This window comes from Labeo rohita, chromosome 2 (assembly GCF_022985175.1).
Source record: "Labeo rohita strain BAU-BD-2019 chromosome 2, IGBB_LRoh.1.0, whole genome shotgun sequence".
In the NCBI taxonomy this organism is placed as follows: domain Eukaryota; kingdom Metazoa; phylum Chordata; class Actinopteri; order Cypriniformes; family Cyprinidae; genus Labeo; species Labeo rohita.
In genome coordinates this window covers 21275564-21288022 of record NC_066870.1, presented here as the reverse complement: position 1 = coordinate 21288022, position 12459 = coordinate 21275564, and the positions used below count along the sequence as shown (strand labels likewise).

The window sequence follows — 12459 nt, the reverse complement described above, 5'->3', positions numbered from 1 at the left end:
GTCATGTTTCAAGTCGGCATTACAGAACCCCAATGCATAAAGACCCTGAAGGGGAGAGGGTGCATTAAACAAGTACTCTGAAAACATTCTCCTCTAGTAATAATAAACCTAAGCCAAATGAAAAACACTCGCTCTGATTCAAACATATACAATATCAAATGCATCTTTACTGCAGTACATGTAAACAACAACAGACACACACTGCACAAACTAATTTGAGAAAAGACAGCGGTTGTAAACGATCCCAGCCGAGGACGAAACGATTGGTTATTTTCATAAAAATAATACAATTTATATACTTTTTAATGTTAAACACTCATCTTTTCTCGCTCTGCCTGAACTCTGTTTTTTTTCGGTTCATGACAGTTAGGGTATGTCGAAAATTTCCCATCTCATGTTCTCCCTCAACTTCAAAATTGTCTTATATCGCTGTTTTACCTTTTTTGTTAAGGGTGTTTGATCTTCTTTGCATGTTCACTTTGCAAAGACTGGGTCTGTACTTCTGCAGCGATGTAGGATGATTTTGAAATGATTTTTGAAGTTGAGGGAGAAAATACATTTGGAGTTTTTCAACAAACCCTAACTGTCTTGAGCCAGAATACACAGAGTTCAGGGAGAGCAAGACAAGACGAGCGTTTGAGGTTAAAAAGTATTTAAATTGTATTTTTTTATGAAAATAACCAATTGTTTTGCTAGATAAGACCCTTCTATCTCGGCTGAAATCGTTTACAACCACATTTGGGATTGTTTGAAGCCTCATTTAAACTGCATTTCAGAAGGTCAAAATCGGGGCACCATACCAGTCCATTATATGGAGAAAAATGCTGAAATGTTTTCTTTAAAAAAACAATTTCTTTATGACTGAAGAAAGAAAGACATGAACATCTTGGATGACAAGGGGGTGAGTACATTATCTGTAAATTTTTGTTCTGGAAGTGGACTTCTCCTTTAATTTAACATAAATGATGTGTCTTACTGAAATATGTAGTAGAAAACCCATGAAACATTTACGTTATTTAAAAAAATCCACATCTTTATATACATATTTTGGACTATTTGGGCACCATTATTTTGATTACATAGAACGGTTGCACTCTGTGAGCTACTGGCACTGAGCTACGCTATTTTTACCACATCTTGGAAAAAAAATACTGATACGATGACCACAGCTACTGAAAGGGCTTATAGGTGGCGATGGATATAAGCATACCATCGATTTCCCCACAGAGTCGAAACGCATCCTGATATCAAGTGAAATACGCGCTGAGAAACTCCTTCCAAAGATGCGGGTCTTTAGAAAGCTTTATTCATCCACAGGCATCTTCCAATTCTTTTCTCCAATTCTTATTGCTAGGAAAGCAGTAAAGACTTACGCTTCTTTAGTTGCCCTTTGACTGAAAATTACAACCAAAAGCTGCACAATCTGGCATCGTATCGAGTCTTCAGATTCGACATGCTTCAAAGCTTGGTTGGGTGAATTGTTTCATGTCATACAACTGGAGAGGATACGTTCCTTGGAGCCCAAATCTCATCGCCACTTTCAAACTGTATGGCAGCCCTTTGTGGATTTCCTCAAAGTCGAATAGTGTATTACCATTGTTCTTACTGTAACAACTGAACTTACATTAATAACTGGATTGTATCTTATGATTATACTCTGATTGTAAAAAATCCCCCATTTGTTGTTGTTGGTCTTTTTTAGTTTTTTAGTTTTTTTGCATTGTTTTGTTTGGATTATGGTTGTACCATTTGGTTTCCTATGTACATAAAGGTTTGTATGTGAAAAAAAAAAAAAAAAAAGAAAACATTTGCAGTATGAAAACAACATCCTACCATTATTTATCTCATTAGATTTTAGTTGTGCTGAGACATTTACCAGTTCAAATGGTAAACCAATTTGAATTACACAAATGGTATGAATAAAAAAAAAATGGCATACAGATACTAGTGCCTAAGCAACGTACACAGCGTTGTTAATTGCGAAGAGATCCTTGTTAACGTCATACCTTCTGACTAATGGTTGGAAACATTAGGAAATATTAATAACACAAACAATTCTTTAACAGAGTATAAAAAAACAACTGTAAGATGCTGAAGATGGATGCAAAAAGGAAAAAATACTGTATCAGACAGATCAATCTCACTGTTCACGATGTGTGAAATATATAGATAAAAAATTCTAAATACTAAATAAGGGGTTTATATGAATGTCTCTCTGAAGGAAATTGACTGTCTTCAGAAAAGTTTAGATGGCATTTTCTTTTCATCTTACCTCCATAGAATGCATATTAATATAGTATTTAAAAGCACAGCGCTGCTTTGTTTACAGCAGTAACCAAGGAAAAGCTGTATTGCTGCTAGTCCAGAAGCACCACCTGCTGGCAGTGAGTGAATCTGCATCTCTTTGAGCCCGTCTGCTGTTTTTTTTTTTGTTCAGATGTTTTATGTAGCATAATATCACAAATCTAAGGTCAGACCATTATGATTTTGCTTTAAAATTTGAAATTATACAATCTAATTTATATCAAAAACTGCTAATGCTATATGTCGCGTGTTTGTTTGGATCATGACTAAAATGCAGTGGTTCTGCAACTGTTTCATGCATTCTGATTATTAAAAGGCACAGTCAGGGAAACCCTGTGATAAACCGTCAAAAAAAAAAGAAAAGAAAAAAGTGAAACAGATTTTTGATTCAAACTACCCAGCACTATGAGTGAGCAACAAAGAACATCTTTAAAATATTGCTTTCTCTTCAAAAATAGCTTCTTTCTGTATTTCCTTACATCTCCTTCATTCCCCATCCAGCACTCTTTCCAGTGGCATTAAGAAACACTGAAAAAACATATTTCAATGTCAACAGCTTATAAAATGTAAAAAGGATCTCTTCTGTTCCACTGGGATAAAGAGTAACCTTTGCCAAATATCTGGCAGCACTTTGATATTTGAGTGAAGGGGAAAATAATCAACTTAATAGTGAAAATGTGTTAAAATCAAACTGTATGACAGATCCAAACAGACAGATTTGATTGTCTGAGTGAAGAAGCTAGAATGGTTTCCAAGCCTTTCTGTATACGACTGCACTGGCTCAGCGAAAAGGGGTGTTCTGGGAGGCAATGTATCCACCCAGAGGGTACACACTCCTAAATGAACCCCGCAACCCACCAGCCTTTAAACACTCTTGCGCTGACTGTGCTGGATTCCTTCACCAAACTTCCTCACTTGTTCCCTACACCCACCTTACAGCCATCAAGCCAAGAAATGAGCCTACAAGAAACAGATCAGCGACTCTGCAAGTTCCAACAGAAACACCAGCCTTTCAACATAATTTCTTTGCACCATCTGCTCACACAACCAGATTGCAATTTTGACAAATTAGGATTTGTGAATGATAGTAAAACATTTTTTACGTTCTCAAAGCAAGTTTCAAACCAAACACAGAAACTACCAGACAATCTGGTGTGGCTAATATGTGTTCTAGACCAAAAAAACATTCAACATCTCAGACGGCATACCACAGCCACTACATTTCTTCCATTCATTATCGCCTTGTGAACAACTTTAATCCAGTTAGGCTCAAAATACGCATTCTAACCCTAACCTTAACCTTAAGCCCAAAGTGTACAATATATACCTCTTAAATCACCTCTATTCAGTTAAATTAACTTAACACTCCACTAAAGTATTTAAAACAGATGAGGTGCATGACAAATTCACCCAGTACCACTCTTCTGCCGTGACAAATGAACTGTGGGATTGAGTCCAACCACTCTTAGGAGCTACACTCTTAATGTTCATGCCCTTTATCAACTCATTCCTCTACCCCAGTGGTCAAACGGCACATTATTACTCTGCATGAAATGAAATCTAAGTCAAACTGGGAAATAACTCACGCTGCTTTAATAAGTGCTAGTTGGATGGTGGTAGCTCAGCCAGAAACCTGAAACCTCTTTCTGGACCACCAAAGACTACAGATTTACAAATGCCTTAATGCATAGGTAATAAACTATTGAATTACACAGTAAATGTGATTTGTTGTTGGAGGCCTCTCTTGGAAATACACTGGATAAATTAAACAAGTCACTTCCTAAAAGAACGAAGATATGAGATTTAGGGCAGATGTTAAATGAACATACATCTTCACTCACATTCATTCCTCCAGCAGACAATGGCTCGACATTTTTATAATATCACCTGTCATTATGGTATGTGAGTGTAGTTTTCAACACAACTAGGGATGCGCTGATATTAAAATTCTGTTATTTTGAATCTGATGTTTTAATCTGATGAATCAGTAAATATTCAATATTGACAGCTACCAGGAATGTAATATATATGAGCAATATCACACAAGTAGCAGTGTGATATGGCTGAATATTGGCACAAGTAAACTGAAAACAACAGTTTTCAGTTTACACATCTGTTTGGCTACATTCACACTAGTGCATGCTCTTTTTAAAATGCATACCAGAATCATAATTTCTGTTTATTTTCCACTAATTTACTGACAAGTGCTTGCACCTTCCAGCGCTGTCTGCTGGTATGTATAACATTATATGCCTTCTCTCTTCTGCAATCGCTGTTCTGACTCAGAGGACATAACATATTTTAACAACATTACATGGCCAAAACACACATTTGACGGCAAACGGAAGTTATTACAAACACTAGCTGGTGGTTTAAAATGAGTTTTGAGTAAAAGCAGAATATAAATCTTGTTTATTGTCTTATGTAGCATCATGATACAGTGTTCATGAAGCTTCACGTAACGAACACTTTCGGTCGTGTAGTATGGACAGATATCTTTTCTGAAATGCCAGTATGGATGAAGTATCGAAGTTTGGTACCGAACAACAAGAGGTTTTTCGATACTCGGTGGTATCGAGGCATTACGGTCGGTGCCTAAAAAGTATCGAACTCGATACCCAGCCCTAGGCACGAGGCAAGTCACGTGCCATAGGTAATCACAGCGTGCCAATATACAGCCATATCACACAGCTATGCGTGTTATCCTGCATTTATACAACAGTTCGACGGCACAAGTGTGTAAATACTTATTAAACAACGGAGTGTCTTTAAAAACCTTCTTTTGTGCAGAACTATGTCCTTCCGCCATGGATTCAAATCTTAGGTTGACAGCTGAGCCCAAGCCTCCATTACTAATTTGAAAACGTCACTTTACAACTAATAATGAAGGAACATTGAGTTGCTTCATTGAAAGATGGAGCTCACATGTATGTTTCGTGACATATTCAATGTGAAATGTCCACTGAGTGGCGCTAAAAGAGTGTTCGTTTTTTGTGGTACATGTTACATGCTGTTGGTTTTGTACATGTCACCGCAGTACTGACTTGAAATGACAGTTGAGTGGCGCTATAACTCTAATGCTCTGTGACGTTTTAAAATAACATACCATCTGCACTACACCTAAACCTACCCAATAGTATGAACAAAACTGAATGTGACGTAAAAACGCAATCACAAGAATGCCGTTTTAGCTAGTTGTTCATCGGGAGTCATCGTGATTTCACGGAATTCGTACCCAAGTATTGCCCATCGTAAGTCCAATTCCAATGCGGCTGAGCAACCGAACAAGTTTGTTACATTTGGAAAGCGAAACATATGGAGCTGTAATCATAACTGTGTACAAAATGATTACAAGTGCTCGCTGCTTTACCGCTTTACCGCCTCTAGTGTTCATTTCAGTTGGAAACTGCAGTGATATGTACTTATTGGTACGTATTTTTTTTTTTTCATCATGAGATCATGTTGTAAAAACTCTTAAAACTACATTCTGTGATATTCACTGTGAGAAATTCCACAAGTGGAGTGATACAAACGGTTGGAGTTCCGATATCACTAGAATATCACACATCTCAAGAATGGGTATTGTTAGTTTTAGGACAACTTTAATGAAAAGTTTTCATCTACTTCAATGTTAACTACTGTGTGTGTATATATATATATATATATATATATATATATATATATATATATATATATATATATATATATTTTTTTTTTTTTTCTTTGGTTTAAGCATCAAATTGAACAATATGACAAATCTTCAAACTCAAAACCTAGAAATTACCCCCTGGAATCTGTTTCAGAGGACTGTAAACTAAAAAAGCAAAATAATCAAATACATTCCAAGTTCAGCATGTCCAAACACTACATTTTAAGATAAAAAGGCAGAGAAGGAACTAAGAAATCCAGATTTGTTCACTAAAACATACGTCTGATGGGCTAATGATAATAGCATATGTTTAGAAGGGAAACAACTGCAGTACACACCAGGGCATGACCTTGTGTAACTTATAATCGGCTTTCCTGACTAATTTAGAGTCCAATTCACGTCTCAAATACTAAACACATCTATACCGATCATGAACTGACTGCAAATTTATCAGGCACTGCAATAGACTTACCAAACCTTTTGTAGCCAAAAGACTGCACTTCCTCTTCATCAGTGAAGTCGTCTGCAAAAGTAATCAAACGACAATGATATCAGTATAGGCCTGGTAATCAAATGATATCCACAAATATTAATATTCATCTATAAAATGTATATTCGATATGATTCTAGTGTCAGACACTAAACGTATATAAACACAAATACATTCTTACACATTTAGATTAGTGCTGTAACGCAATTAATTGCATTGAAAATAAGTTTTTGTTTACATAATATGTGTGTGTATATATATATATATATATATATATATATATATATACATATTTTAAGTAACAATTAATTAATTAATTAATTAATTAATAAAAATAAATACATTTTTAAATGTTATACATACGTACATACACACACACACACACACACTGGTTTGGTTAGATTTTTTTTTTCACCAATGCTGCATTTATTTCATCAAACATAAAAACAGTAATATTGTGAAACATTATTTTCATTTATTTACTTTTAGTTAGTTAGTTAGTCATTTTTCCTGTGATATCAAAGTTGAATTTTTAGCAACATTACTCCAGTCTTCAATGTCACACGATCCTTCAGAAATCACTTTAATATGCTGATTTAAAAAATAAGAAACATTTTTTCACTATTATCAATGTTGTTTTCATTTGTGCTGCTTAATATTTTTGTGAAACCGTGATATGCTTTTTCCCAGGATTCTTTCAGTAGTAAAAGTATTTATTTGAAATAGAAATATTTTCTAACATTACAAAAGTCTTCGCTGACGCTGATCAATTCAATACATCCTTGCTGAATAACAGCTCTGAAATGTCATAACACCAAATAAATATGACAATGTTCATATGTTTTCCTTAGAAACAAGGTTAGTGTGTTACGCTGAGGTTAATAACATAAACAAATACATATAGCATTCGCTCTGGAATTGATAAAAAGCATGTCTGACTGCTGAAATAACATAGGCCAGGATGGTCCATTCCTGAGTTAACTAAACGATACCATCCTCTACTTCCTCTTCCTGTTCTAGAGCGCTCTCTCATGTGGCTACAATGCTCATGGGAAAGGAGAGGGGTGACTCTAGGCGGTTTTATGTGTCATTGTCCAAGGCCAGAGAAAATAAAGAAAGAACACATGTTTCTGTAGTTGGAACCCACTTCCCCTCACTCTGATATTAAACCAGAGTCAGAACCGCAGGTGGGTGGGGGAACAGTCCATTAGAAACCCCACAGAAAGGTCCAACCATATTTTTACAAAGCCACTGAAAATAACAACAAAACTCTGGGAAAAGCAAAGGAACAAAGCTCCCACACACCCAAAAAACAATATTTTTACAAAGCCACGGTCAGAAGCATGACATTGCAAGAGAATTATTGCTTGAAATAAAACTTTTAAGGTTAAATATGTTATGCATGGAGGAGTATCACAGAAGACTGCTGATCACTATTAGTCAAAGGAACAACATTTCACTGTGTGTGGTCTAAACACCCTTATTAGGTTTATTCCATGTGCTTTTAGCACTGTTTACCAAGCATTAAATATGTTAATGCTTTAAATTGATTTACTGGTAAATAAACATTTATCTAACCAAAAGATGAATCCACATATCTCACTTGTTTGAAGTTTGCATAAAATCCAGGAAACCCACAGGAAAACTGTTTGTCTCTTTTTGACACAATAAATACAACTTCCTGCTTATTAGATACACATTTTTAAGTATTTATTTCTAACTGCACTGCATTAAATTGCAGTTGCATTACACTGCAGGTCCATTTTAAATGCATCTGGAGGCTATATGCATATATTGCTTTTAGTTCAATATGAAGTCACACAATATTTACACTGAGATTTCCACTAGATGGCGGCATTCTGATTAAAATTGAGAAAAACAGTTAAATGTTGCATAACTCACAGGGCACAAAAATGTGGTGTGAAGGCATGGTGTTTGTCTAAACATCTGGCCATTGGACATGCAAAATGACTTAGTACGAGGAGATGTGGGGGTTGTTTTTACTGTAAGTGGCTCTCTGAGTCACACGTTTAAATTCTGGTGTGCAATCGAGATGGAAAACATCTTGGCTCGTAGGACACCCAAGTTTCAACAACCTCTGAAAATACAGAGGACCTTTTCATTTTTAATTATATAATCCTGACTCTTCATTCCCTCTTTACTGCAACTTAGAATTAAAAGCACATCGCACTTTTAAAGCTGCACTCATTAAGTTTTTGTTATTCATGGCAATAATATACTAGTTGTGTTAATGTTTATATCTTAGACAGCCTGAATGAGACTTTTTTTGTGTGTTCTCATTCTTGTTTTTTTTTTTTTAATTCTCATTTTTGCAAAGTGCATTGAGCACTGACTAAAATATAGCTACAGTTGAAGTCAAAAGTTTACATACACCCTGCAGAATCTGCAAAATGTTAATTATTTTTACCAAAATAAGAGGAATCATTCAAAATGCATGTTATTTTTATTTAGTACTGACCTGAATAAGATTTTTTGTTGTTGTTGTTCATGAGTTCAAACCTTTTTGAATTTGAAGATCAGGGTAAATGTAACTTATTTTGTCTTCTGGGGAACATGTATTTTCTGTAACTTCTAAAGGGCAGTACTAAATGAAAAAAAAATACGATATTTAGGCAAAGTAAGAAAAATGTACACATTCTCATTCCATTCAAAAGTTTACACCCCTGGGTCCTAATGCATAATTTTGTTTGCATAAACGTGTTTGAACCTTCTGTAATAGTTGCATATGAGTCCCTCAGTTGTCCTCAGTGTAAAAAAAAGTTGGATCTCAAAATCATGCAGTCATTGGAAAGGATTTAAATACACAAAAATGCTGAAAAAAAATCAAAGAACCTGTGGCACAAGTGTATGTAAACTTTTAAACAGGTTAATTTTTATAATTTCAACAATTATTTTCTCTTGTGGACTATATGTAAACATCTTTTATGTGAAATATCTTATTTAGGTCAGTACTAAATAAAAAACAACATGCATTTTGTACAATCCCTGTATTTTGGAAAAATAATTAACATTTTGCAGATTCCGCAAGGTGTATGTGAACTTTCGTCTTCAACTGTATATAAAACAAACATTATTATTAAAAGCAACTAACACAGCTGATCATGTGATCTCAACATGGCTGCATCCATGAGGGTGGACCCTCTTCATGCAGAATCCAAAATGTTTCTAGAATACTGATGTATCTGGAGTCTTCATTTCATGTCAGTGTAATTTTTTTTTTTTTTTAATGAACATTTATTTTTGATATTTCTCAAAACTGCTGTTAATTTCTTTCTGCATAAAAGTTTTTAAGCAGCCTATAATAGAATAAAATGACTGAATGCACCTTTAATTAAAAATAAAAAAATCCAAAACACGTATTTAACCAAGCATTAATATGGTAAAGTCTCTCAGATTTAATAGAAGCTTTGCAGAAATGAGATTTCACAAGTTCTTCAACCCACAGAGAAACATCTTCACACTCCGCCAGATGTTTCATTTGTAACGTGGCCACGCGTTTTCTTTTTTTTTTCCTGAAGATAAATCGAGCAATGTCACTGAACATCCCACACAATAGCCGGGTCAGCAACTCAAGGTTGTGTGTAGATCCTTCTATTCAGCTGTCTTACGGCAGTTCAGCCAAACAATCCGCCAACCTTAGACACTACGAGCACTTAATCGCAACCAGATGTTTCGTGCACTGGAGTAACGCACATTCCTCTCACAAGAGAAAGAAAAAGAAAAGCAGAGAAACTGAAGACCGAAACGCGTGGACAAACTCAAGAGACTTCTCTTAAAAAGACACTGCACTAAAATTGTCTACGTAGTGGATAATTTGAAGTGCAACTTACCCTTCATTGTGGTAAAACTGAGGTACACCGTTCTGTCAGAAGCCAAAAGTTCACATCAATCTCATGACAATAGCGCGGACTCAAGAATCGCGTACGCGCACTTCCACACTGAAGTTTCACAGATGCGAATATTCCACCTGAAACATGTAGTATGTTTTTAAAATTCAGACGCTAAAGTAAAAAAAAAAAAAAAAAAAACAAAAGGAAAAACTCGCAGACAGCGATGTTTAATAAGTTGTAACAAACTATTGCTCAAGACGCAAACTTTTTCTCTCTCTCCATGAGAGCGTGTTCACGATGGAAATTCACTTGAGGTGAGTGAGGATGCCTCCTCTTCTGCCTTTTGGCTGCAACCCGAGAACCAGAGAGAAATTGGGACTCCGTAGGGTGTCTGTTAGTCCACTTGTGTTCTACATGAACTGAAATGTCTCTTAAAGGAAAACCAGGTGAAAAGCAGCGGCTGCAGCCTCCTCTTCACTGAGACTCTGAATGTGCTGCACCGCATCTGGAGTTAAACTTCCTCCTGGCACATGGGAGGGTCTTACACGTTGCACGAGTTAGTTAATGTTGAGCTTGGAGTGCTGTGAAATCTTCATCTGTAATAAGAAACAGGATAGAAAACATTACTACTCAAACAACTACGTAATTGTGTTCACCCAAACCTCAGCATTTCAAATACACTTTATATACTAGTCTGCATCATTGTTATGTGATGGCTAAGCATGGGTTAAATATGTGCTACGCTTAAAGGGATAGTTGACCCAAAAATAGAAATTCTGTTATGAATTACTCACCCTCATGTCATTACAAACCCGTAAGATCTTCCTTCATCTTCAGAACACAAATTAAGATCTTTTTGATGAAATCCGAGAGCTTTCTGACCCTGCATAGACAGTAATGCAACAACGTTCAAGGCCCAGAAAGGTAGTAACTCTTTTACTGATGTCCTTACTACATTTCTGGGCCTGGAAACATTTCAGTTGCTTTGCTGTCTGTTCAGGGTCAGAAAGCTCGGATTTTTTTAAACATATCTTAATTTGTGTTCTGAAGATGAATTAAGTGTCTTACAGGTTTGGAACAACATGAGGGTGATTAATTAATGATAGAATTGTCATTTTTGGGCCTTTAAGCACTAAATAGGCCAACATTTCAGTGGGAAAAAGTCTTTATTAACACTTTTAAACTTGTACACTATTAAGATAGAATATTGTATATAAAAAAGTGAGGACTGGAGTTGTTACAAATGAAAGTTATATAGCCCTATCAGTAACTATGAAGTTATGAGTCAACGTTCAGTTACAAAAATGAGTGTTTTCTCTAGCAGTGGTTTTGTGTGTTAGGTTCAAATATCCAGTTCACAACATTCTTAAATCTTTTTGAAAATTTTATTCTCATTAAAATACCAATATCATATTTCTCCGGATAAACAAGTGAACAAGTAAAACGTCACATGTCGTGTTTTAAAGGCAGGGACAATCAAAGAGTTGACAGTAGCCATTGGAAGTCAATGGCTACCGTCAACTGTCTGGTTACCAACATTATTCAAAATAACTTTTTTTCAACAGACAAAATAAACTCATACAGGTTTGGAATAAGTGGAGGGTTTGTAAATGATGAGAGAATTTTCATTTTCAGGTGAACTATTTCTTTAAGTATTATACACAGTTGATGTCAGAAGTTTACATACACCCTGCAGAATCGGCAAAAAGTTAATTATTTTACCAAAATAAGAGGGATCATACAAACTGCATGTATTTTTTATTTAATACTGACCTGAATAAGATATTTTACACAATTATACACTTGATTCTTAATACTGTGTTCTTACCTGAATGGTCCGCAGCTATGTTTTTTTTTTTTTTTTTTAGTAATAGTTGTTCACGAGTCACAAATTCTTTGGTTTTTCTGCATTGCTGTGTATTTGAACCTTTTCTAACAATGACTGTATGATTTTGAAATCCATCTTTTCACACTGAGGACAACTGAGGGACTCAGCGCTCACTGATGCTCCAGAAGGAAACACGATGCAAGAGCTCGGGGTAAAAACTCTTTGAATTTGAGGATCAGGGGAAATTTAACTTATTTTGTCTTCTGGGAAACAAGTATCTTCTGTAGCTTCCGAAGGGTAGTGATAAAATGAAAAAAAAAAAAAGAAGATATTTAGG

At 35.5% G+C, this 12459-nt stretch overlaps 1 protein-coding gene across 1 annotated transcript in view; it reads right to left on the bottom strand.

Annotated features, from left to right (window-relative positions):
* colec12 (collectin sub-family member 12) overlaps positions 1–10842 on the bottom strand; it is a 40129-nt gene extending 29287 nt beyond the window's left edge. The window contains 2 exon segments of the mRNA XM_051124891.1: positions 6426–6476; positions 10295–10842. Coding sequence (XP_050980848.1) covers positions 6426–6476; positions 10295–10301 — 58 coding nt within the window. The 5' untranslated portion in view covers positions 10302–10842.
* Between the last annotated feature and the right edge of the window lie 1617 nt (positions 10843–12459).